The sequence below is a fragment of the Alligator mississippiensis genome, chromosome 10 (genome assembly GCF_030867095.1).
Source record: "Alligator mississippiensis isolate rAllMis1 chromosome 10, rAllMis1, whole genome shotgun sequence".
Classification (NCBI taxonomy): domain Eukaryota; kingdom Metazoa; phylum Chordata; order Crocodylia; family Alligatoridae; genus Alligator; species Alligator mississippiensis.
Window position 1 is genome coordinate 6285162 of NC_081833.1, and position 27098 is coordinate 6312259.

At 48.6% G+C, this 27098-nt stretch overlaps 1 protein-coding gene and 1 long non-coding RNA gene across 2 annotated transcripts; one reads left to right on the top strand and one right to left on the bottom strand.

The window, feature by feature from the left end:
* The first annotated feature begins 10 nt into the window (after positions 1-10).
* Positions 11-27098, top strand: RFLNA (refilin A). Its single transcript, XM_006261860.4, has 4 exons — positions 11-143; positions 233-492; positions 16807-16916; positions 19487-27098. The coding sequence occupies exons 2-4, from the start codon at positions 295-297 to the stop codon at positions 19818-19820; spliced, it is 642 nt and encodes a 213-aa protein (XP_006261922.1). The 5' UTR covers positions 11-143; positions 233-294; the 3' UTR covers positions 19821-27098.
* LOC109282975 (uncharacterized) lies at positions 3947-16109 on the bottom strand. Its single transcript, XR_002089997.2, has 3 exons — positions 15915-16109; positions 9683-9793; positions 3947-4006 (listed from the first exon to the last, which is right to left on the bottom strand). It is a non-coding gene; the product is annotated as an uncharacterized LOC109282975 (long non-coding RNA).

The following is a 27098-nucleotide window of genomic DNA, read 5'->3' on the forward strand; positions in this document are numbered from 1 at the left end:
AGGAGGCGAGAGGAGGAGCTGGCAAGCAGCAGCAGCAGCCGCGGTGCCGGCACTTGGAGTGCACCCAGGCTGCTGCAGGGTGCTGGAGAGGCTCCAGGCAGCAGCCGTGTCAGCGGCACCCAGTGCTCCCTGCTGCACCCGACGTAAATGGCTGGGCCGGGGGCCGCTGTGGGCTGGGGCCTGTGCCCTCGCCCCCCACTGACGTCCCCTCTGCTCTCTGCTTCCCCCACAGGCTGCGGGGGCTCGGCCGCCGAAGAGGAGGCGGGGTGCCACTGCCCTCGCCGCCCCCCAGACATGGTGGGGCACCTGCACCTGCAGGGCATGGATGACAGCCTCAAGGACAAGAGCCGTGACGGCTTGCTGGACAGTCCCGACTCGGGGCTGCCCCCCAGCCCCAGCCCTCCCTTCTACTCCCTGTCTCCGGGGCTGGCTGGACCGGGCACCGACCAGCTGGGCCATGGGCACAGGAAGGAGGCTAAGGAAGGCCGAGTGGTAAGAGCTGTTCTCAGCATCCTGGCACCTCGCCGCCGCATCCCCAGGGCGCCTGCCCTGCCTAGATGGGGCGGGCATCTCCTCCTGGGCTCCAGGACTTGCCCAGACACGGGGCACAAGAGAGTTTCCCACCCCCCAGGAGCTTGTGTTTTAGGAAGCAAAGACGCAGGGCAGGAGGAAGGCAGATGTTTAGGGGGCATCAGAGGTTGGCAGAGGAGGATGAGCGTAGAGAAAAGAGGGGCCCAGATCAGCCCTCCCCCCCAGATTCAAGCCATCGAGGGGGCTGAAAGTCCAAACCTGGCTCCGGGTTTTGTGAGGCCGAGTGGCCTGTGGGAAGGAAGGAGAATCCCCTCCCGAGGGATTATTTTCGGTCATGCGAGATGGGTACCGGAGAGCCTAGAAGGGGGAAAGAAATCAGAAGTTTCCCCCCAAGCTCTGAATGCATCGCTTCTTCCTGCACGCAGCTCCAGGCCAGACCTGGAAACACTGCTTCAGCTGGAAGAGGGGGAACAGCCCGCAGGCTCAGTCCTTACTGTACGCGGAGGATCGCTAGGGCAGGGTCTTGGCACCCGTCGGAGTATCAGATAGAGTACAGTCCAGGGGCTATTTTGGGACACGCAGGGCCCCAATCTGTTCCCGATGGTGAACTCGGGTGCCGTCTGGATGGCAGGCAGGGGATAAATCCTCCGAAGGGCGTGAGAATGAAAACATGGGAGAAACACGCTCTAATTTTCAGTGTAAAGGAAGAAAATAGCAGTCAGCCCAGGTGCTAACCATCCTGTCCAGTTGACAGCGTTCAAGGCAGGTTACTGTCACGCTCAGCCTGTGACGTGGGCCGTCGCCGCAAGTCGACGTACCCCGTCCACCGTCTCTTCAGCTGGGCTTAAACCATTTCATTCCACATTTGTCCGATTCCTTGTGAATACGAAGCAACTTTGCTGCAGACTTTTTTGCCAAACAGTATGTTATTCAGTCCGGACATCTGTCGGAGAGGTTGGGACGGAGACGGGATTTGGAAACGTTAATATTCTTTTCCAAAGTAGGAGGCTGTTTTGCTTGAGAGGTCACAATGCGATGCTGGCATCTGCCTGAGTGGCATTCTGTAGAGCGATTCAGTTTGAAAAGGTTATGTATGGTATGGCTGAACAGTGCAGCTTTATTGGTTTCTAAGCTTGGGCTCCTGGCAGTGGTTTTATGTAGACACTAACTTCTGATAATCCCGACAGCCGGCTTGTAAAGCGCTTGAGCTGTGAGAAGTCGCTTCATTATGACTTCAGTTCTGCTTTATTTCGTTAAATTCCATCCGCTAATTATAAGTTGTTTTTAAAAGCTGAGGCTCAGCTTGTAAGAGTTACTGGAAGAAATGAGGAGGGGAGGTTCTTTCAACCATCTTTTTTTTTTTTTTATATATGTCATTTATAGGTGTACTCAATTTATTTTATTGGCTTTTGCACAGAGCAAAGACTATATTCGACACAAAAACATCAGCGATCCATGGGAAAGGATAGCTGCCTATACATTGCAGTTACCATGTTAATGCCTTCCTCCTCGTTCTGCATATTTGCGAGGAATTTCATGTTTCAAGCTCGAAGGAGATTTTCGTGTTTTACTCCAAGCTGACTTTCACACTTTAACATGCCAAAGTCCTCGCACACATAATAGAAGCTGCTGGCCAGAGTCGTGGAGTGGGTTTTAATTAAGACAAACAAACAGGCAGACAAAGTAAACGTTGATGTTTCAAAATTGGAGTCTGATCACACAAAGGCTTATGCACATGTTGTTTTATGCGTGGGAGGACTTCATTCATGTCAGTGGGGCTACTTGCATACATTAAGGTACCTACTTGCCTAAGACCTGGCCGGATTAGACCTGTGTCATGCCTTTGCAAAATGAAACCTGGGAGGGGAAGGGGGAATGAAGGTGCGTTGGACTAACTAAAAACTGCAGCCAACTCCATAAAACTCTCCGATGGAGACAGGTCAGCTTCCAGGTAGATAGTTCTCACAGCCAGTCTTATATCACTTCCTTCTGAGAAGGCACTATTGTTCTCAAGGATCAAATTCAGGCCCGAGTGGGTGTAAAACCCATCCAAACTAGTGGGACATCATGGCCAAGTTTACTCAAGTTCCTCCAACCTTGCTCTCATAAAATAAATGTTTTGTCAAGTTAATGCAAAAGCAAACTTCTAGCGCCTGTTGATAAAACGTGGGACCCTATGCAGAGTTTGCAGGGATGCCTGAGAAGGTTGTGTCCAAACACAGCATGCCAGTATTGTTAGCTATCCTTTGCTATTAGGATATAGGCTTGTTATATGCTGGATGCTTCCATTTTGCAGCAGGCTAGAAAGGCATGCATAGACTTATTGATATAAAAGGCAACCCTGTTGCATGAATGTGGAGCACGGAGCACCGTAAATGCATGGAATGTAGGACTGCTCCAAGCGGAGGGTCGCTCCAACCAGCCTTGCCGTTGGCAGGTCGCAAACTAGTGAAATCAATTGAGATTATTATTCTCCTTCACTGTAGATGGGGTTTCTTGAATTTCCGCTTTGCAAATATTGTGCTTGCAGCTGTTCCTCTTAAGAAAGTAAAAAGCCTGGAGAATAATGCTTGCTTCATGCTTTGAAACGTCAGCTTCCAATTAGCTCAAGTCTCCACTTAATGAGAACTCAAAGGTCTGCGAGTAATTATCCCATCCATGAATTTGTGCTTCTGCGGTAACTGTGCTACTCTCTCTACCATTTATCAGGCCTTGCACAACTGGCAAATCGATAATTACTGCTGTTTGCAAGCTAGAGCTTGCTTCTTAGCACCTATTATTTTTATGCTTATAAAAGCTGTCTTTTGTGCCGCAATACCATAAAACAGAGGCTATATTCTTACTAGCCAAAAAAAAAAAGCTCTTGTGTACAATTACACTAAGTTGTTATGCATGTTAAAAAAAAAAAACGGTATGCCAGTTCTGTGGGAAGTATTTCATGTTATTTCTTACAACAATACTATCAGATACTAACTTTGGATCTAGTTACAGTTTCTTGTGATCAGCTATTTTGCTCTAAAATTAGAGACATTGGCGTGTCTACACGTGAGCATTTACTGCGCAGGAACTGAAATTACTGCGCAGTATGGGCACGCACTTACACGTGCACGCTCATACTGTGCAGTAAATAGGGTGACTTACGCTGACTTGTGCATCATGCAGGTATCGAATTGATGCCTGATTAGTTACTGCTCAGTAACACGTGTACACGCCTTACTGTTCAGTCCACACACAGTGTTGATGTGCTTTAACACCTGCACTTGTACACGCCGGCCTATTCCTGCTTACTGCATAGTAAAATAGTGCACAGTAAATTTAAGCCGGCATAAATGCACGTGTAGACACGTCCATTAGGAACGTTCCCAGGTCTGGAATAATTTGTGACATACATGATGAAATGATATTATACATACTTACCAGGCACATTCTTCTGTTTAAAAGCCACACTCCCTGTGCTTCGTGTGATTAACTGGAACTGTAAGAAAAGTAAACTCTTCTTTTTAATAAGCAAGACTTTGTTTCAAAGACAATGCACTATTTATTCACATTTTAACCAGCCAATCTGGCTACAGTTTTGTGATCCAAGAAAATATGAAAGGCAATTTAGAGCCAAAGTCATAAATACCACAAGTTCAACACCATTTACACCAGATTTTTTTTTTTTTTTGTACTTTGCTTAGAATACAGGGGATTACTTTATTTCTCTCAAGTAAGATGTAGGAGTGTCTTCAACTCTTTTGTATCTTGGTACAAGCATTCTGATGAAAAGAACATGGCCAGGATATAGAGTGACTTTTGGCTGTCTCTTACATTTAAAATGTACCTGAAATTTTGATTTTTATTGCTAAGCGTTTTGGAACATGCATGTGACAAGTATCCTCTACTTGTAGGATAGGGGAAAACATCTGTATTAATACCATTTTGTTGCAAAGATAGGAAAGGGGAAAACATCTGTAGTAATACCATTCTGAAAAAGAAAAACTTGCTAGAAAGAAGTGGACAAAAACGAAGGGTCAAATTTTCCAACTCCAGTGCAGTCTCACCTCCATGGACTTTGTGTTTTAAGCTTGTCTGCAGAGATGGTTCTGGTTGAAGGAGGTTGGTTTCTGAGCTCACCATAGTTTTATACCACAATAATCCCACTGTTTTCAAGGGAGCCTCTCTCAATTTATGCTGGTAGAAATGAGATTAGAATTGGGCTCAAAGCCTGTGCGCATGTGTGATTTACCTCTAAACACCATTTGCAATTAGAAAAAATGTTGCTTCATTGCACTGGCTGTCACTTTTGCCTTTCTGACGTCCCAAAAAGGATTTTTCAGAGAGGTGGCTTGAGAAATACATGTATACAGGGGGACTCCTTGACTGCCACATTACCCACCCATCTGCAAAATGACCCACCGTAGCTTTTATAGGGAACACAGGAATCAGATCACCCAGATGAGAGGCTTGGCTGATTTAGCTGCAAGTGGTACATAGCTGGTTTATCATTTGCTCATAACCACTTAATCAGGGGCATCATCAGAGATGGTTCTGGGGTGGGCGGAGGCGTGAAAGCCAGAGAATGAAAATAGGAAGGTTAAAATGCAAAAGTAAGGTTCATAAGCTGTGTTGCTGTGGTCAGGGAGCAGCTGGACCATGCCTCAGTTTCCCTGTGTGCGAAGTGGAGAGAATAGCATCAGTTCACAGGGGAGTTGTGAGTCTTTGCAAAGGCTCTTTTGGCTGGAGCGCCACGAAGACAGTCCCTGTGCTTGGATTTACTGGAGGGAATCCTTTCTGGACGGAGGCTTTAATCTTAATTGGCAAACACTCGACAGCGTCAGGTGAAAGAGGCCTGATAGGAGCCCCAAGCAGCCTCCGGCAGGTAGTCTCATGGAAAACACAGTGGTAAAGCTAGCTCCGTTCTGTCAAAATCTGGGGGGGGGGGGGGTGCTGCTGCTCTTTTCAGCTTTGCTAGAGGAAAAACATCTATCTGGAAAGTTTAGGGAAGGGGAAAGGCTCCATGTATAGAGAGCACAGCACCGTGGAAACAATGCATGTGTTCTTTACTTAGCAGCATTTTGCCGCTGGTGGTTACTGGGGCTGCAGCCTGCAAAGAGCTGTGCACCACGTGATCGGTCCATGCCTGGGTGGAAAGCGGGAAGCATCCTCTCCATCTGATGTCTGGATGCAATTACATGCTCCCTGCAGCTCCCACCCACATGCTGTGCCCTTGAGCCAAAGTTCTAGGTTTTGCTTTTGCCCCGTTATGGAGGCACAAGACAAAAGAAAAAAAGAAACCAGTGTTGAAATGACTTGGATGCGCTTGGCCCTTTGTCAAAGTGGTCTGCAGAGCTGTCTACCCTGGCTTCCCCTGCAGTAGGCCTGTCGCCTGGGAGCTAGGAAGAGCCGGGCCATCTGTTCCCAGTGCTTTGCCATTTCAAACAGGTTCTTTTTTTTTCTTTTTTTAATCTGGAAGGCTGATCTGTACATCAGTGATCATCACTGTCATCTGCTAAGTTAATCAAGGCATGATCCTGATGTCTCTTCATGCAAGGAAAGCCCCTGTCATGGGGAATTCCACTTACATCGGATCAAACCTGGCAGCCCTGGAGGCAGGACTGTCCCCTGGCCTGGGACCAGCTTGGGTATGGAGGGAAGGATGGAAGAAATCTCTCCCAGTGTTTCCATGCAGGGGAGGCGTCCTCTCTCTCCAAAATCATGTCCATGGAAGGAGTAGGCTGTTGGTCTTGGAGGATCCATGGTTTCCACTCCAGTCCATGGCACTGTGGTCCTTTGAATGTCTTCTGGTACAGGGCCTCACAGCACATGGGACCAGGCTGGAAAGCTAGCGCCTGCTAAGTTGAACTGGATTTCCTGCAGGTGAGGTGATGCACATTGCCTCAGCACCAATACCTGTGCAGTACCACCTCCCTCTTGTAGTGCTAGGAAGCATTCGTGGGGATCCAGGGCAATAGGAGGGGACACTGCTCCAGACGCAGCATCTGCTTCTGTACAGAAAGGGGGTATCCAATCCATCTGTGCATAGAAGGTGCTGTCTGCATGTGGCCTGGGTGAGTAACCCATCCACTGGGCCTTGCCCAGCCAAATCACCCTGTGGGCTTCAGACTTTCAGGGCTTATAGCCCTGTACATTGGAAGCTGCAGTTTAAATTAAGAGGAAGTCAGTGGTACTGGGGCCATCATCTTCTCTGGTGAGGGGGAATTTGGCATCTCACAAACTTGACAACTGGCGCGGCCCCCTAAACCCATATGCACTGAAGGATCCCTGAGGGAAAGTCCACTGGCCTCCTGACTTCGGTGCAGAGGGCAAGCCCCACGGTGGAAGTTGACCTGCACCCTCGCCTCCTCCCCGCAACTCCATGGGGGACTTGACTTCTTCCAGGAGTGGAACAACCTTCCCTGGCATCTCTGCCCTACTCCCACAGCCCTAGGGCTGGGTGAGAAACTCCTGAAACGAGTGCTGAAAGGCTTGGCATTCATTTCCATGCATGCCCACCTCGCTCTCCGGCAGCCTCTCCTCTCCAGAACAGGTCTCGCCTGGACCCAGCTTTTGCTGCGCCTCATCCCTCGCCGATAGAATCACATACCCATTTCTCCTCCTCTTGAGCCATCACTGATAGACAGACAGCGAGCGAGCTGGCAGGCTCTGGCTATTGCCTGATGTACAAAGCATACCCCAGAGATTCCCCCGTCCAGGGCAGGACTCCGGTTCCCTCCTTAGCTAACATGATCTTGTTCAGAAACCGTTCCAACGGAGGAATCGGCACCTGGGTGTTGATTAACAACTCAGTCTCTGCTGTCACGTGAGCGGGTGTCTCAACGTGTATGTACTTGATGTGTGTGTGTGTGACCAAGCCAGAGGCTGGCAGACATGCAGCAACCAAATCATGGGGTTTCTACCTTGGCAGGACTCCTGAGGGAGAGTAAGAACCACAGGATTTGGCACATGGCATGCAACTATCTATATAGGACTTTATTCTCCTGCTGGGAAAGTGCAGCCATCTCATCTATTTAACACCCCAGTGCATGAGCAGGGGTCTGGACCTGATGATCTCATGAGGTCCCTCTCAGCCCTGAACTTCTGTGAATCTGTGACTATACAATCCTTTTGGCCAGGAAGTGAAACCCCATATGTTTCCCACTTGAAACAGAGGGGAGCTTCAGAAAGGCAGGATGTAATTCTCTGAAATGAAATATTCCCGTACACTTGGGCTACCAACCATACTTTGTTTTTGACATCTCAATTCACTGTTATCTCTTCCAGAGGAAACCTACCTGGTCTCTAGGGATGGGATCAGAGCAGTCTCTGCTTGTAAATCCCAATATATCCAGACGTTAGAAATGCAAAACTCTCGATTAAACAGACATGGTGTCTTAGTTAAAGTAGAGAGGGCAGAACTATACACGCTGAATTGTCCAACCAAATTCCTCATTGTAGCTTTAAATAGTTTCTTGATGAAGGTCTCGTCTCTGGAAACAACATCTGAATACGTGAAATCAGACAGGAGATTCATTTGTGGGCTAGGTTGAATGCACCACTGAACTGGGAACCAAGCGACCATCATTCTGGTCTCGGCTCTGACTCTTAGTGATTTTGCTTTTCAATTCCTATCGCTCTCTGTCTCCGTAAGACCTGAAGTCCTTCGGCATAAAATCAATACAATCAAAAAGCCCTTAGGAGAGGTCATTGAATTTCTGGCTCTGCTCCCTTTGCTAGGTCAAAATTCAGCTTGGAGTGAGGGCTTGTGTGCTGTATGCAAGTATTTAGGGTTTGTTTAGATGGTACCAATTTCCTCTCTTTCTTTTATTGGAAAGTAGGAGTCGATGAGCGTGTATTTAGGGTTTGTTTAGATGGTACCGATTTCCTCTCTTTCCTTTATTGGAAAGCAGGAGGTGATGGGTGCGTCAGTGCTGAGTGTCATTCTTGAAGAGGAAAGGACTGATTATCCCCATCATAGTTTGGCAACCCGTAACTCTGTTTCCTTCACTGTCCAATGCGGTGCACCTGCGAGCGAATGGAAATCGAAGAGCGCAAAGTGTCCTTCTGATGCTGAATGGTTACTAGGGATGGAAGAGCGGTATCCTCATTAACTTATTTTTGCAAGTATTCAGCACCGGTCCCTGTGCTCTATGGAAACCCGTTGTTTAACTGTTTTCCAGAGTTCTCCATCAAAGATTAAACGGTGATTTTGAGTGGACAGACAGTTGTCCATTTTGGGTGACAGCAGGCCTTAGCGATACAGTCATTGGAACGGATAAAGCAGGGTGGAACAGGTTTCTTGTGCGTATTCATTTATGTGTAGCTTTAAACAGCACAGCTTAGCTGTCCAGGCCCTTACATGCCTGAAAGGCAGAAGAGTTGAGAAAGAGGGAAAAAATGCAGCCAAACGAGAAATAACTTCAGCTTTTTAATACTATTTTAACCCTTTGGTGTTAGGGACCAATTCTTTACCAGAAAGAGCAGTGTCATTATGGTATGTTCTTGCTTCCTTTTAGAGTGTGCTTTGGGGTGAATTGTTGGCCTTGTACGTAGGGACAGCATGGGAAGTTTAGATATCGGGGAAAACTTTCTCCCGAGGAGGGTAGTAAAGCACTGGAGCAGGTTACGCAGAGAGGTGGTGGGCGCTCCACCCTTGGAGGTTTTTAAGGTCCGGCTTGACAAAGCGCTGGCTGGGATGATGTAGTTGGGGCTGGTCCTGCTTGGAGCAGGGGGTTGGATTAGATGTGACCTCCCCGAGGTCCCTTCCCACCTGCATTGTCTGTGATTCTTTGATAGTGCAAGCACACATACATCCCAGGGTCCATACAAGCTCTGTGTTGAGGGCTTAGGGTGTATAGGGCTTGTGTTGACTCTCTGTATGGAAAGAACGTGTCCTTACATCCTTTCTCTCTCCATTGCACCCTGTCATCCATGGCTCCCAGGACCCATCCTATTGTAAAGCAAAATACAAGGGATGCTGACTTTCCTAGGACAGCAACAGGCAGGAGCTACATGAGCAGGAATGTCCAACTGTAGGCTCTGCACCTTAGTGGTTAACCTTAGCAGTTATTCCCTTCACAATTCCCCATCTCCTTTGCAAAACACGCAGGATACCGCCCCTCTCTGGGCCCTGGTTGACTTGCTTGCAACGCGGAGATATAACAAAACTGACCTTGGTAAAGTGCTCTGTGAATGATGGGTGACAAGCAATAGGTAGGAGCTGAGTGAGTAGTAGCATCTGCAGCTAGACTGGGATTTCTGCGTTCTTCCTAGCTAGCCATCCCTGTGGAAAAAGAAGAGAGAAGGGTTTGGTTTTATTTTTCAAAGAGGAAAAACTTGTCTGACTAATTCAACATGGCCGAAATGATCGGTCGCAAGGCTTTGCCAAAAAAATAAAATAAAATAAAATATATCAGGCCTCTGGCAGACAGCAGGCACGCGACATTTCAACCCAAACAACAGACGTTTTAGGAAGCTACAAGTGGAGCTGATCGATATCCCTTGGAGCTCCAGAGGCTGACGAAATTGTGGCAGGGAGTGGGAATGGGAAGAATAGTTGTGAAATTGCCTGCTTGCTTTTTGACCCACTCAAGTGCTGGTAGCATTTTTCAGAATGTTTACATTTTGGAATTTCAGCTACACAAAATAGTGATATTTTAAAACCAGTCTTGTCGTCCCATCTCCTGTGCTTGCTGGTCAAGCACTAGCCCGGGGCATGCAGCTTTCTGTATAAGAAAGGGAGCTTAGGATGGAAACTATTTGGCTACCTTAGCCTACCTGGAAGCACCGTCTCTGTTACGATGACAATGCAGTGACCCTTCCTTTCATTAGGTCTAACTACTTTCCTATTCTTCGCTCGGTAACTACAGATCAGATCAGACGAGAAGAAACCTCGGGACTAAGAATGTCACTGGGGACAAACAAAGCCCCATCTGTTATCCTTTCAAATTGCAGCTCCATAAAACCGCTGCTTGCTGTTTAGTGTCCTTGTCACTCCGTGCAAGGGTTTGGATTGCTTATAACCTGGGCAAACTGCAGTGTTTTATAGGTGATCTTTAAATTTATGCCAAACTTTATAAGCCACTGAGGCCCCCTACTTCCAGAAATCCAGTTGAGTTCAAGGGAGCGCTGCACATGCAGCGCTTGCATGATTGGACCCGTGATAGTTGGGTGTGAATCTGTAACGGTCTCCGACAGGTATAGAAGTCAACTGTTCAACCCATCACTCTGGTTTTTATCACTCCTGTTTTTATCAGTTAGGCAATTTCAGCTTTTCTAGAAAACAAATGAAGCTTGTAGGAGTGATGACAAAGTTGTTTTTTTTTTTTTGTAGCTGCACAAACCGTTAGGCAGAAAGCAGGACAGTGTGGCACCTTGTAGACTAACTCATTCAGAGAGGCATCAGCTCTCATAAGCGACCGCTGATGAAATGCATTGTTGCACTCTGGCCCTGCCAGCAGTGTTGCAGACTCCATATACCTGGTTCCATTAGCAGCCTTCAGCACTAAATGCATTTGGAGATGCAATCCTGTTCCCACTAACGTCAATGGGAAAAGCCCTATTGCATTTATTTCCATGTTTCTCCTTGTTTCCATGTCCAGGATCCTGATTTGTTTTCCAGACCTCCGTAGCAGTCTTCTCCCATGGACTCTCTTTGTACATAGCTGTACACATCACACAAAGCTCTCGAGGCACAGTCCTGCTCTCCAAATCACATGGATGATCTTACTTCTACACTCTTCCTCCCCAAGGATGCGCTGAACATCCCTGACACCTGTGGGTGACCAGCACATGCTTGCGAGGAGTGTTAAGGTCTGGCGCGCAGAGCTGAGAACAGAATTATGCTCTGCAGACGTCCTTGGTGGAAACATTATGAGACCGGGACCTCTAATGTGCTAATCCCTCAGGAATGCCCCCAGTTACCTCACCGCTAGGTTCGTTACTCTGCGTTCCGACAAACGAGGCATGGGTAAGCGCAGGAGGAATTATTGCACAGGTTCACTGGCACTAAGAAGCACATGGAGGACGGTTGAATTCAAAGCAGGTCCAGTTTCATAAAAATTCATTTCCGCCTTGGCATTGGAAGTCAGCGTAACATTCCTGTCGTTCCAAATGCAGGGTAGGACAGCCCAGGGTTGACATAGGGGCCAAGGTTCAGCTCTCCTTTGCAGCATTTCTCGAGTGGGTCTGGAGTTTTTTTCTGCTCTTTTATCATGTGAACGCATAGCGCATGATGGCATGCACTTCTATGGGCTTTCAGTTCAGTGGTGCTAAGTCCAAGAGCTTTTTGCTGTGTTGCGTTACACCTCAATTTTTTTTAGGTGTCCAAAAATCTCTTCCTCTGCAAAGGTAATACGTACTGAGATCCTAAATCCTCTGGGCACTTCTGAATATCTTAGCCTCATTTACGGATCATCGCACTCTGTAGGAACATAGGGCTAGAAGGGGCCTTCTGGACCACTGAGCCCAGTGTGCTTTTCATGGTTCCCTCTAACCTTTTGCATATCAGATACAAACCTCAGAAGGATGAGATACTACAGTAATGGGTGCAGTGTGAATCCCTGGATAGAGAGGAATGAAGAGTGCACAGATAACCAGCTGAGCGACGGTGTGGCTCGTCTCACACACCCTACAGTACATCCTTTCTCTGTGGCCTTATGAAGGAAGGATGCAGGGAAAGGCAGCACTCCCAAAGGCAAAGTCTTTGCTGGGCAGCAGCTGCATGAGAACGATGGCACAGGGTAAAGGATTTGAGAGCGGAGCATCAGGAAATTTGGCTTGTGGTGCCAACAAATACTCTCCTTGGCTGTAGCAGCAGCTTCCCTTGCCTACTGTAAGAGATGGCAAATGAGGATGACATCAGTTCACTGTTTTGAGTTTTAAATGGCAAATTTAATCCCCTGAGGGCTGCTGTTTAGTTGTCCAGGGAAGAGCATGAAGCATGTCTAGCGCTGCAGCTGTGCTTTCCTGTGCTGCTGGCTCAGGAGATCCACATCGGGCAGGGAGAGGGTCTGGATGCAAGCTCTCCAGGAAGACTCAGTGGTTGGGGAAGGAGCACTGGTATTCAGCGGGCAGGCATTTCCTCCTCTGGAGCGAGTCTAACCAACTCCCTAGTGTGATGCAGAGGGTCCTCGTTCTGTCGAGAGTGTCACAGTTGGGATCGGATGTACAAAGGCCAGGCCTCGGCTGGTTGTGTTTGTTGAAGATCCCGCAGTACCCTGTAGAAAGACAGAGGCGTTTGCTCTGGTAGGTGGCAGAGAGTGCAACCCTGATATGCCACGCTACCCCCAAACTCCCTCTGCAATTTCAGTGAGATCCAGTGACTTGCTTTGCTGAACAGTGATGAGTTCATTCCAGCAAAGAGGTTGGTATCAGCAGTGAAAGCCCCTTGGCCCACAAGGTTGCCTTCCTCATGAATGGCATTGCTCTGTTGCTCTCACCTTGCCAGCATGCGGCCTTCCAGTTAGCCATTGTGCTCCAGTGGCATTTTGGGCTTTTGCTTTGCTCTTTTCCACTGGCTGAGAGCCTTCTCGTCTTATCTACAGACAAAGAGGAACTGGGGTTTTCAAAGAGATCTTGCATTGAAGACTTGGTCAGATACAATGCTGAGGGGCACAGCGTAACAACATAAATCTCTGGAGCTTCCTTGAACATGAGGTTACCAAATGGGCCATGCTTAAACAGTTTTCGAGGAAAATCAGCACTCTGTTTTCTTTGATTTACTGCTCACTGGGCATCCAGTGCCTTGTTAAATGTTTCTCATATTGGCACATTCCCTGTGCATAGTATCATAGCGATGCCAGATAGAGCTCAGAGGTGGGATCTGTGTCATCCATTCATCTCTACTCGGAGAGATATCTATACGCACATGTACATGCATATGTGGTATATAGAAATGGATTGGATTAGACTGAAAATAGGAACCATGCTGAAATTAGTGAATTTACGCCAAAGATGAATAGGGTTATAGGATTATAGAAAACAAGAGAAAGCCACTGACTTCTGCCTCTGATAGTATTGCAGAACGTGAAGGCCTCTCCCAGAATAGGTCTGTTTTAAGCAGCCTGCCTGGAGAATCCTCACCGTATTTTTTTCTGTTTTACCATCTCAAGAGCATCCATGGGATAGTTAAGTGTCTCTTGTGGTTGGGCATTCCCTGGGTGTGCATATTCCCAGCCCTGCTTTCTACAGCAGTAAAAGCAAACTGCACAGGTTTGCAGGATGCCCAGTGAGGTCAGCTAATTCGCAGCCTACTAGTTTGTGTGCGTGTGGGCACACATGTAGGTGTGTGCATAGGGACATGCAGGTTACTTTGTATGACCTCCCCCCTCATCACAGATAAGTTCCTTTCAGCACTAGCCCCATGCAGGAGGTTCAACATTAGCATGCAGATCTAAAGCAACATCATCTTATATACTTACCTGAAAACTAGCCCTGTCTGCTCTAAAAGACTCGCATGCAAAAGGCAAAGCACTTTATTTATAAGCAGAAATGCCTCCACTTATTCCTGGCTTGCCTTCAGCACTCAGGAGGAATAAGTGAGAATGAACTTTTCCCTTTTGGATCAGGTTTGAAAGTCAGACCGGACAAATCATTTTGCAAAGCGCTGCGTGAACATGGGATGTTATTGATTACAGCGCAGACATTCTTGATAAACTGGGGAATTTTTAAAATCATATTTTACCAGTGGAAAAACAGAAATGGTGGCAATTTAGAAGTCTAAGGAGGCTGCAAATTTAAATGAAGCATTCAGACTTGTAAGGGTTAAGTCTTAAGGCATCACTTGAGTCCCAAAGTCCAGGTCCTCATCTGGTATACACTGGCAACCTTTCCACTGAAGTCTATATGGCGCTGTGTCACTTTACCCTCGGTGGACCCTCCATGCCATTAGCTATCTGCTGTTTATCCAATGGGCAAATCCTTTTACCAAATGGTTTCTGTAGCCTTTAGATTCAACTTGTGCAGGGTGGAACATATAATGTTTCCCAGGTGGCTTTTGCTGTCCTAGAGACCTTTAAACTCTGCCCAGAGGCTGCCAGACATCTTCCGCAAGGACGCTATGTTCCCATGCTTCATAAATCAAAACCAACGGAAAAGCGGTGGCAGGGACTGCAAACCCACAACGGCTCTCTTCCAAGGGAACACCGCAGAGTTGAATAGCAGCTGTGCTGGCTCCAGACAGCAGATACTGGGTCATGGTATCTGGGAACTCATGCTTAAGGACATCGGGCTATAGAGGAGGGGCTTCTTGGGCACAGATATATGAGCAAAGGCACTCACTAATAAATGCCACAGTGAGGTACAGCCTCAACGGGCCACTGGGAGTGTGCCGATCAGCACACAAGATGGAGAGCTTATGGCATGTACCCAGCCCCATGTCATATTATGCATGGCCACGTTGCATCCTTTTGGGGTGTAGCATGTCCATAATGGTTGCCATGCTTCAATGTGGCACTCCACTGCATGGTCCTTGGATGGCGTAGACCTGATCGTAGGCTTTCCGAATCAGTAGAAAGAACCCTCTTCACGCCTTGCGGCGCATACCCAGGTCAGAAGAGGACACCTCTTAGCATGCCCTATCCTGGAGGCCTGGCTGAGAGGTTCGAGGTCAGATTTTCTTCTGGAAATACATTTCTTTCATAAATGTAAATGCCAGAAGGGGACCGTTGAGTTCATCTGCATCATGCAGACCATAACATGTCACCCAGTCGCTCCTGCCATAAGCCCAGTAACTTATTATAGAAAACCAGCTGACTGTGGCTGACAATGAGAAGCTCCCACTCCCCTCAGCAACCTGCTCCAACAAGTACATGCACCTCAGGATTAAGACTATGAGCTACTGATTTCAGTGGGGCAGCACCAACATAAATCAGAGAATTCAGCCCAAGATCTTCATTGCATATATTAACTTTAAGGCGAAAGAGCTTTAAGCAGCTTTCCCTATATCCTAGACAGCGGTTAGCTTTTATGAGACCAGCCATGTTACATTTGTGGAGGAAGGTCAGTCTCTCAGCTTTATTTCAGAGAAATCTCCGATTCCTTACATTCCTCTCTCTTCCGATTGGTACTCAAGGCCACATAGATGATTTTTTTCCATTTGTTTTTTAAATCTTAGGAGTTACTAAGGTGGTTTGGTTGTCAAACGAAGTGATTGGGACACAAGCTATAGTGTAGGAGAGGAAAAAATTTACTCTGCACTTGGGGGAAGAGGAGGAAGTTATCGGTTGAGAGAGAATGAGACATCAGTTAGAAATCGGGATCGATTTTCAGTATAAAACCCCTCACCAGTTTCATTAACTCACAATGGCAAGAGCAATGAGGGCAGCAAAAATATGGCGGGGCCAGGGAGGGGATATTCCTAATGACCGTCTGCAGAGAAGAATGGCGTGGTCCGGCTAACTTACCTCAAGGATGCTGTGCTTAGATGTGCAAGGATGGGACTTTTCCTGGCAGGCAGTGCTGGAGGAGACTTAGCTGCATAAAATGACTTCTGACACGGCCACCTGTGAGGTCAACATGAAAGCAAAAGCCATAAACATTGGTGGTGTTACTCATGGTGGACCAGTGGGTCCGACTACTTCGAGCTTGGCGGCCCCGGACATGTGGTGTTGGGAGGTGGTACATTGCTTCTCCTTGGGCCACCTCGAGAGGGTGGAGCAGGAACCAGACCCATTTCTCAGCCCAAATTCATCAGTGTTGACTTCACTGATGCTACACTGGTGTTAGTGGCTGGGGAATTGGGCCCATTCTTCGAGCTGCTGTAACCTGAACAAGGAAGAATACCTTCTCCCTCCTGGATAACCATGCAGAGCCATACAGGAAAAGAGCATCTCATGGGGAAGTTCATGGGCTGAGAGGGCCACATTAAACCCTGGCATAACTGAGTGAAGTGACCCTGAAATGATCAGGTTAAAGCCTGCTTTTATGCTGGTGTGAATCCAGGTCCAGCGGCTGCAGAGTTTGCCCCTCTGAGTTGGTGGGCTCAAGCCGTGATCCTCAAAGGTCGACATTGGTTGATCTAAAAGGAGCAGGTGGCAATGCTCTGCTCCCGGTGCCCTTGACACCAAAATCACCTGTCCCAGGCAGCTTCTTCCTGGGGAACTTCAGCCAGGACCAGTCTCTGCAAGGGGCAAGTTTGATGTGAAAACAGGGGAGTGTCACCCAACGTCACCAGAGCAGAACGTGGCCACAGTGCCAAACGACGGGACAAAGCGTATGCTATGGACACCCCCAGCACCATCCTGCACTATCCCAATGCTTGACATGATGTTATTTCCTTCCCTGTTTGTCCTGCAGATCCCCTACCTACTTCTGAACTCCTCCGTGCCAGAGATGAGGCCTCGAATGTACCCAGTGTTTTTTGGAGAAAGCATTGAGGTCAACCCTGAACCCATACAGGAAATCAGGTACATATGGAGGTGATTTTTTTTCCCCTCCCCCCATCCCCATAATTTTTCTCCTGCAAAAGATTACCGTGTTTATAAATGGGTGTCACAGTTACTTTGTTGGTGGAAGGAACGGAAGAATAATTCTTGAATTGCAAAGAAATTCACAGAGTTTGGGCGGGCGGTGGTTGGGGGGGGGAGGAATAACTGGGAGGGGAGGGGATGGTGGATGGTTCAGGGGTTGGTAATCGGAGATGGAGGTTTTCATTTTCAGTGCAGATCAAATCCAGCCAAAGCTGTGATGGAAAACCATTACCATCTGGAGAGCCGTTTGGTGGCCTGTGTAAAGCGAGTTGGTGGTCTCAGTCCAGTTCCCAGCAGACTCGCAGCCTCAGAAGAAGCAGCACCGTTGTAACTGGCACCCACTTGATTTGTGCTTGCAGCAGAGAGATCAAGGCTAGGCTGGCCCAGGGGGACGGGGCTACCCCCTCCGCTGCCATCAGGGTGGTCCTGCTATGCAGGACATATGGTGCTGGGAGGCAGTGGCCTTGCTGCAGGCGCTGTAACCGAGGCCGTCAATCTCACGCTCTTTTTTGCCGGCATGGACTCCACTTGGAAATGGCATTTGCAGCGCGGCTTGTGGTAACAATTAAAAATGGAGGGAGTGGGGGAAGGGGACGGAGGAATGTGCGTGCCGTCCCCTCCCCCTTTCCCACACAAGCGCTGCTCTGGACACGTACCCCGTTAAAGCTCCGATTGCCAAGGAACTGCTGGCAGGCACGTTTTTACGGCGATTGCACAGGAGTTGTGTAAGCACCAAACGACTGGCTTGCTTACACACCTAGGCGTACAAAATACATGCAGGGAGATCAAGTTACGCATGCCACAATGGGCCAAGGCTCTCCAGGGTGGAGGGAACCAACAAGCACACACCCGGCTTTTCATCGTGTTGCAGGGAGCTGCAAATTCCCCAGCTGCTGGTTGCAGTTGAAAGGTTTGGAGCAGCGAAATGGGAGAGAGCCCTGCAAGCTCCCTGGAAGTACCATCCAGGCTCCTGGGCCCGAGTGAAACCAAATTTTCTTTTCCCTTCCATGGTCACCTGCTTCTCAGAGAGGATGAGGGGGCCCGGGTGCTTTTTATCCATGTGCAAACAAGGATATGAACTCCACAATCGCTGCTTTGATGCACGTCCTCTGAATGGTGTTGGCAGCACCATACCTAGATTCCTGATGGCCCTGGGGGGAACTTAGTATTGGGCCCCCCTTTGCCAGAGATAATGATAAGAATAATTGGACAATGGGGCAAAAATTACCATTTTTGGACCCCCTTCTGTCCGGGCCCTGGGCAGCCTCCCGGTTCACCCATGCCTGTGTCCAGCCTTGGGTGTTGGAGCCCCGGGGTGTTCCTCTCGTGCATGCCCTCCAGCAGCTGTCTTTTCTAGGGCTGGTATTTGACCAACGCTTGGTGCTTTTGTACAGCCAGAAACATCAAGCCCTCTCTCTCCCTCAGGCACCCCAGCCTGGCTCTCTCCCTCCACCGGGGAGCAGAGCAGAGGCTGGGAAAGCAACAATCATTGTGCCCTAAAAGGATCACAGAGGCAGGCACTTATAGACACAGCTTTCTCCCCAATCTGAAGTCTGTTTCCCATCATCGCCAGCCAGGTCCATGGGGACTGTTGCACCAGAGCAGGCTGCTTCCTTCCAGCATAGCGTTGCTGTTTCCCAGCATGTGGGCAAGCCCCGGGAGGATGGGTGCCTAAACCTTTGTAAGTCCCAGCATTAGCTCTCCCATCAAGGCCCTGGGATGAACATCTGTGTTTCTCCAGCTCCTCAGCCTCTGATAGTTTAGCCCTGGAGCAGATTTCATAGAAAGGTTGTACAATCTCCATCACAGGAAGTTTTCAAGTGCAGGTCAGACCAATATTTGACCCAGAGGGTTGAGATAAGGGCTGATCCTGCCTTGAGCAGGGGGGCTGGACTAGATGCCCTCCTGAGGGCTCTTCCAGCCCTGTTTTACTACGTTTGGCCTCCCAAGTAATAAACTTCAGCAGGCGAGGCCAGCAGCAAGCAGCCAGCCGTTGTGCCCCTCTCTGCTGTACCTGCAAGCTTGCTCGTACCACGGTGCTGAGATTAGAGAGGTTTTGCCTTAAGGCCAGGAAAACCCAAGTAAAGACCATGGAAGACTCTGAAAGCCAGAAAATTAAGGACATTTTTTTTTTGTGCAGGACAGGCGTTCAGGAGCCTGTGCAAGAGGCCCCCCCGTTGCTCTCAGGCATACAGCTGGACTTGATAGGAGGGCCTGGCTTTGTCCCAGAAGCCATGGGGGACTCGTGGGCAGAGCTGCCTTGCACGGGGTGAAGCAACCATGGGGACCGCTGCAAACTTGGGGATGCAGCAGTGGCATTCAGTGCCTTGTGGAGGGGGGGAGACTTCTATCTGTCCCAATCCTTGATGATGTTCACAGAGCAGGGCTTCCTTTCCTGGGCTCTGGGTTGAGCATTTGAGTCCCGGGAGAAGACAAAGATGTTCCTCCTGCCTTCCTGCCATCGCCTTCTCTGTTCGCATGGCCTGACTTCTCACTGCCCTTCACAGGTGCAACTCCGAGGTGAAATACGACTCCGAGAAGCACTACAGGGATGACATCTTCTACAGTCCCATCCCCACCGTTACCACCTACAGCGAGACGGTCATCGCCGCCCCCAACTGCACCTGGAGGAACTACAAGTCCCAGCTGAACTTCGAGCCCCGGCAGAAGCCTCTGCGGTTCCAGAGCACGACCATCATCTTCCCCAAGCGCGCCAAGAACATTTACCGGACCACCCTCAACTACAGCCTGGGCTGTGCCAAGCGGTGGTTTGCCTCCAGCGTGCAGCTGGAGCTCTGCGAGGAAACGAGCCCTTGTGTCATCTACAGCGAGAGCCTTTAATCCGCCAGTGGGGAGCTGTGACCACAGCGAGGCCACGTCCTTCCCTGGGATCTCCTTGGACAGACGGGCTTGGCCCAGAGCCCTCCCCAATGGCACCTGAGTACAGGTGGCGAGGGCCATATGGTCTTGGACAAGTGCAAACGGCTCTGAGAGGAGGCTTCCACGGGCGCTCTCTCCATCCTGCCACCCGTGAACAGCTGGCTTTCGTTTCGTGACACTGTTGACGTTCATGCTCTGGATTTTATTTTCTAATTTTTTTTTTAAGCCTTTCTATTTTGAATAGCATTTACGTGAAAGCAGATAATCGAGGGCCCCTAATTTACGCAGTTGCCAAATGTTATAGTGCTGCTTCCTAGCTCCATGAGTTTCTCGCTGGTGCCTAGGTGAGACTCGGTATCGCCAATTCAGTGCGATCGGAGAAAATCAGAGGCACCCTCCAGCCTTCACAGTCGTCTCCCAGCTGCTTTTCTAAGAGTTCAAACCCGGGGGAGGTTGTCATTGCTTTGATAGGTTGGCATAAAACATCCATCCTGTTCTAACCCCCTTTCTGGATAATGGCTGCAATACTGTGTCACTGCAATGACCTTGACTTTAACTTATTTCTTCTTTATTTTTATTTTTTTTTTAATTATTGTAAGAAAAGGAGAGATGATCATGGAAATGTGGCATCCACCTTCCTAGCTGGGAAAAATGCCAAACTCCCATCTGAGGCCCTTCTTAGGAGTCTGATGTTTACATGTCATAACAAAATACTGTATAATAGGCTTGCAGAGAGCTCTCTCTTGGGGGAGGTTTGCATCCTTGGGCGGACACCGCCCAAGGGATAGGGTGAAAAGCTCATTTTACAGGAATAAAAGACACAGGGAGAAAAGACCTCTCTAAAGTTTATCCTAATCTTACATTAGGATGGCTTATGACAATCATGTTACGTAGATGCAGGAGCAAGGCCAGTTCCTTTAGGACCAAACACCAGGTTTTGTTGTGTGAGACAATAAAGACGATAGGAGGAGCCAAACTCTTATGCTAGGAAGTACAGGGTTTCCAAGCTAAAGCTTGGTGATGCGATAGATGTTTCCCAAAGGCAATGGGCAATGGGGCTGTTCCCCCCGTCAGCCTGCTGACTCTGGTAGCAGTATGCCAGGACCATAATTCACACAAGGACTTCCCCTCCCTCTCTCCACCTCCCTGTCCCCTTCCACTCTTGTCCAAGTTGATGGTTTACCCTTTGGGTGAACTGGTTGACTACAGCTGCATTAAATGCCAGGATGTGCAACATTAACAAATCACGGACTTGCCAGAACCAGCCTGAAGCCCCCAACCCAACCAGCCCTGTAACACGCAGGCTCTTTGAGAGCCGTTGCTAGCAGATGCTATAATTGCATTTGACAGCATCTCCTTATCACCCTGGCCCTGGGGCAAGCTCTATTCAACTGCACAGATGTAACTCTGCTGACACCACACACATGCACACACACACACGTGTGCACACACAAACAGAGTCTCCTTCACTAGGGATGGATTTGATCCCTTCAGTGTTTATTTTTGATGGGGTAAAGCTAGGGATGCTAGATAAGCTGACTTAGGTATTTTCGTTTGAAGACAAGCTGGAGAGAGACCACTTTCCCTTGTGTCTGACAACCTGCTTCGTGACTTGAATTGATGTTCACGTTGAAAAAGAGCTAGCAAAGAGTAGCAGCCCTTTGGGGCTACTGTGTTGTATAACAAGGCTCTCTTCCCCGCCGTGTTATTGTGAATACCGTACGTGCCTTCCCCATGGCAGCTCTTCTGCGGCGATCGAGTATTAGCTGCTTTAGTTTCCCTAGGGAGGTGACAAATGACAGCGGGGCAGGGACCCTGCACACGAAAGGAATTAAGGAAATTGTGCACACCGCTGCGAACCAGGATTCTCCATATCACCACCCTCAATGCCTCCTCAATGCACATTCAGGGAACGTCAGGGAGTGATAAAACTCCATGAATGGAAAGCCTGAAACACAACAACAGTGCAAATGGGAAAGAAAGCAGTACACGATCCCAAAGCGGTTGCTGCTATCTGAACACAGGCCGATACAGCTGGGATTTTCAAAGGAGCCCAGAGGAACAGGACGGCTAACTCACTACATTTCAGAGGGATTTAGACACCAAGAGCAAGATTTTCAAAATGCACCTTAAATCCCATTTTTCAGAAGCAACTTAGGTCCAGACAGTCAAAGGTATTTAGAGGCCTCATTCTGATTGATTTCAATCCCCAAAGGTATTCAAACACTTGAGATTTAGGCACCTAGATTCCTTGGAAAATCTGGGCCTCAGGAACTTCTGTCTTCAAGTGAGACTGCTTTAAACAACTGCACGTATGTCCTTGCTATAGGGGTAACCCGGGTGTCTGGCACCTAGGTTAGTCTAGCATGCGTGTGGGCAGCCATGGCAGGGTTAGGGACAACCCATGTGTCCAAAACAGCCCACGCAAACTCTGTGGTGGAGATGCATGTTTTAAGTTTTGCAGGAGCTTCCAAAGAAGAGATAGAGGGACAAGTTGACTTTATGGATCAGCTGCTCTAGTCCTTGTGATCTGAAGGGGAACCTGAAAGTCTTTGGAGTCTTGGGTCCTGCGGTGACTGGAAGTCGACTCCTTCCTCCCTACTGGAGGTAGCAGCCAGATCTACCTAGCCCCTACAAGGCTGCACACATTTGGACAGCTGGCCTGCTTCCCCTTGCTGGTCTTAGACTGCAATAGTGAGGTGCAAGGGGAGTGAGGAGCTGCATTTCAGTCTTCTCTCCTCTTGGTTTCGAAGGACAGTGCCAGGGTGTAGAGAACAAACAGGATGGGAATCTCTCTGACCCCGCAGAGCCATGGCTTTGCTTCCAGGACTCCTGCCAGGTGGTCATAACACGAGTCACGCTTCGCTGCAGCTGTGAGCATAAAACTCTCTCCCCATCGTGGGATTAAGCTGTTGCACAGGGCACCCAGGCTCTACTGGGCCACAGCCAGCCTGCCTGGGCTTCCTCCTTTTACTCTATAAGAAATCTGCTTTGCAACATGAAAATGGGGAAGGTATGGTTGGGAGGGCCCTGGAAGTCACCTAGTCCAACCAGCAAGTGCCAGAACAACCATCACCTTTGGCCCTCCACCTGGGTTGCTACCCACGTGTGTCAGTCTCAAAGTTAGAATGGGGCAGGCTCCCGGGAGCATTAATGCTGGGGAAGGAAAGGCACCTTCACAACCCCTGTGCCCCCAGCCAGCACCTTGCAGGGCCTGTGCTCCCAAAAGGGGGAGGAAAAGGCGAGGCTGGCTTGCGTGGAAGGGGAATGCACATTGCATGGTCTCCGTGGGTGGTTAAGTGGATGCACGCCTCTCCTTGGCATTATCCCCTCCCCACAGGCACAGAGGCTCCTGGAGCTCCTGGTTGGGTGGCGCAGCTCACCCTTGCTGGGCCAGGCATCACCCCTCAGGTATTTAAGAGCACACACGTTGTGGTTCGTGGGACCGTCCCAGGGGACCAGCCCACCGTGCAGTCTCTTTGTCCTTGCAGAACTCATTCAAAACCAGGCTTAGCCCCTTCCTGAATGCAGTTTTCATTCTGTTTGTCCAAAGCCCAGGCAGGATCCTCATCTTACCAAGGTCCCTATGAGCCCACACCTGTCAGGCACAAGAGACCTGCAGCAGTAACACACCCCGAGTTTTATTGTCCTTCCAGTCCCACCAGCTGAGCTGTTTGCTGTGCAAACACTGAAACCTGCATTCAGAAGAGCGAGCCTATTCGAAAGAACTGACCGCACATGCCCTTGCTTGAAGCTCCAGCGATTCGTAATACTTTGCTTTTTCTTAAAAATGTGCTGAGAGGGTTTCTCACCTGCCAAACCTTGTGCCAAGCAGCATTTGCCTGGGTCCTGTGCACAGGTCAGCACTGGCAGCTGCAGAACGGTTTGCCTTGCTCAGGTTGACAGCAAATGGCCCAGAGTTTCAAATGCAATTAGCCGGGAGGGCGTGACTGAGCATGCCAGGGAGACTGTAGTATGAAGCCAGTGTTGCTGGGTGCCCAGAGACCTGAAAAAGAAAATATGCAGAGTCTCAACTACAGCGCATTTGAACGAAGAGGCTGTAACATCGGAGACGAGATGAACTGGACAATGATCCTACAGACTGGCACAAGTGGATCTAAAAGCCAAAACTCAGAACTAGATATTGCCAAGTGCCTTATAATTGTAGAGGGGTATTTTAAATACCTTCCAGCACCTTCTGCCTCCCTGGACGAGATGCCTTGCTTCTTTGAAACCTGGCACTGGGATGGGAGGTTTCCCCTGCAAGATTAGACACTCTCCGTCTTCTACTTGCAGTCATTTATCTGCTACTTGTTTTCAAGCAGGAGTGATCAGGGAGGCGCCAAAGCACAATTTGGGGGGTAACTTGTTTCGTTCCTCATGCAGCTCCGTGCTAACGTACAAATTCCCATCCAGGTAACTGGATGTGCCAATGGTCCTCATGCCACAGCCGAGTGCCGTGAGCTGATGGGCCTGCAGAGTTGGCTGCACTGAGAAGCTGCCTGGTTGTGCAAAGGTGTGATGTTTTTGGCAGCAGCAAGAGCATGGTGCATCCTCAAGCAGCGACAATCTACAGGCTCACTCTCCTTTTACCTGGGTTTGATACCCATTAGCTTTGGCTGCTGTGCCAAGGCTTGGAGGAGGCTCCTTTTGAGTTCCCGAGGATGTTCCCTGCAGGAATGGGCTTTCAAAGCAGCAGGATGATGCCCAGGGAAATCGGGCAACAAGCCGCTGCGGTTTCAGCAGGAGTCACAGCCGGTGGGATGGCAGCCACGTTTGCGTGTCTGCTGTTTCAGGTCTGTCGTTTAAAGCAATGTCACTGATGCAGCAGACGTGCTTAAAGCGGCCTCTCGCTCGCTGCAGCTTTATCCGTGTCAGGCACAGCAGGATGTACCCACCTGTGCTAGAAAGGGTTAATTGTTTTTGGTTTCAAATTGACATAGTGAGGCATTTATACACAGTCCAGCCCAAATCCTGTGAGAACTGCTGCCTTCTCCTGGGCGAAAGCCCAGCTTTTATTTTGTTTCCAAGTCAGCAAACCAATCTCCAACACGTTTGCAATAGCCAGGAGCTGCCATTTCTTGCCTCCTTGCACAGTACTTCTTATCCATTTGTTAGCTGAACCCCTGTGACCAATGTATATGTTGCCAGAAGCCAGCAGAGCTGCGAGCGTTGCTTCTTTTGTGGTTTGGAAGACAAAAATGGGAGCTCCCCCCCGCCCCCAAACACCAGAAAAGTGGAATTTAGGTTTGGCACCGCAGTTAGAAAAAGCTAAATCCTATTCAACGAAGCCTTCCCAGCAGCAAATAAATGGTCTATTTGTAGCACATTTTGTACATTTAAAGGGACCATTTGTTCCATTTTACGGATATCACTTTTTTTTTTTAAAGGATTTTATTAATTTTAAACAACCAATGTTGATACATTAATTTTTTCCTGAATTGCAGACAACTGAAAACAAGCAAATGTTGCTTTAAAAAAAAATTGTATTCCTCTGAGTACTGAGATGCGATGTCATGCGGTCCAAGTTGTTAACTTGTCTGTTTTAGTTAAAAATCGTCATTTAAAATGTGCCCCTCTCCCTCGTGCATATAGTTTTCCTTCTCCAAACCAGAGACTTTCGCAAAACACTTCTGAAGTTTTCAAATTGGTCAATTTTTTTTTTTTATATCAAAACCAGGAATTTTGAAATATGGATAGTTTGACGTACGGAAGCGGCTTCCTTTTCTCCCCGTCTATTTGTTTTATTAGATTTCAGTGGTCCCCGGGGGTAAAAGAAGCGAAGCCCAGACCGAGCCTTTTCTGGCTGTCACAATTCCTTTTGGCTCTTTGCAATGTTGCAAAAAAGGATGAAGGAAGGAGCGTTGTGGGCGTCTCAGTCTGGCAAAAAACGGGAAAACTCTAAGCGCTAAAATGTCTACATTTTTCAATTCAACATTTTCAAAAATGATTTTGATTAAAAAAAATTTAAAACCAAAAAGACAAAACCAATTCAGAACAGAAATGACTTGGGCATTTTTTTTTAAACCAACCTGCTTTTTACCCAGCTCTGTCTAGGAGCTTTTTCCAAGCAGGGGTTATTCCAAACCTGTGAACTAAGGGATGGGATTTGATAGCAGCGTTTCAGTGAGCTGGGGCACAGGCAGGTGTGTGCTATTCACTGCTTATATGGACTGAGTCTTGCTAGTATATATGTCATTGGAAAAAGACAGCTAGAGGGGAAATCAGAAAACCAAAAAACCCAAAAAAAACACACCAAAGAAAAGCGAACTGCAGACTTGAAGAAGCATGAATCTGAGCTGTAAGTTAGCAAGTCTGTAGGCAAACATTGCAAACTAGGATCATTGGCATTGGACTCGGTGCCTGACATTCATAGTTTCAGACTAGTTTGATCTGTAAGGTCCCTTCCAGCCCCATCGGGTCCAGCCCCCCCGCATGGGGGCAGGAAAGACTGCCGGGATCAGATGACCCCAGCAAGATGGGCATCGAGACGGCAAATTCTCCTTTCTGAGGGGGCTAAAATAAACCGAGGAACAAACGCCAGCCCTTACCCCCATTCAGCCTCAATGCGAGTCACCACATTTGTCTTGCAAAGGTGAGCACCAGCAGCAGCGTGTCTTTGAAGAGCCAGTTACACACGTCTCAGAGCTGCGTGGAAGGGCTCCGGTGTGCCCGGGCTCAGAGTCCAGGTGACTGCAGGTGGGGTTGTCTTATGGTCTCCCCGTCTCAAATTAACTCAGCTCCTGCTGCGGTCAGAGACCCCCCCTGCCCCTACTGACATCACGGGGAGCACGGTTCAACAAGTGCAGCTCATTTCCAAATGCCCCAACCAACCCTCGCGCAGACAAACCATTTCACGGTGTCAGAGTCCCCGGCTTACCTTCCCTGGCCCAAAGGTGAATGCATACATCAACACAAGAAACCAAAGTATCCTGTTGTGCAAATTGAGAGCTGAAGAGGAAACCGAAAGATGCTCGAGGGTGAGAGAAGGTGGGGGGGAAAAGAAATGGTCAGCAGCTCCTCTTTCTGGATGTGTCATATTTTTATTTTTATAATTCCAGTCCTCTGTGTGCTTGTACAGACCTGTCCTGGTGTATATGTGGTGATCCGGTACTTCACAATACCCTTTTATTTTTGTAGATTGTTTTCCCTCTCCATAATAATCCCTTCCTCTGCGCGACTCATAGAAAATAATTTAAGAAACAAATTTCTATATCGGAATAAAGTGGACAAATCAGA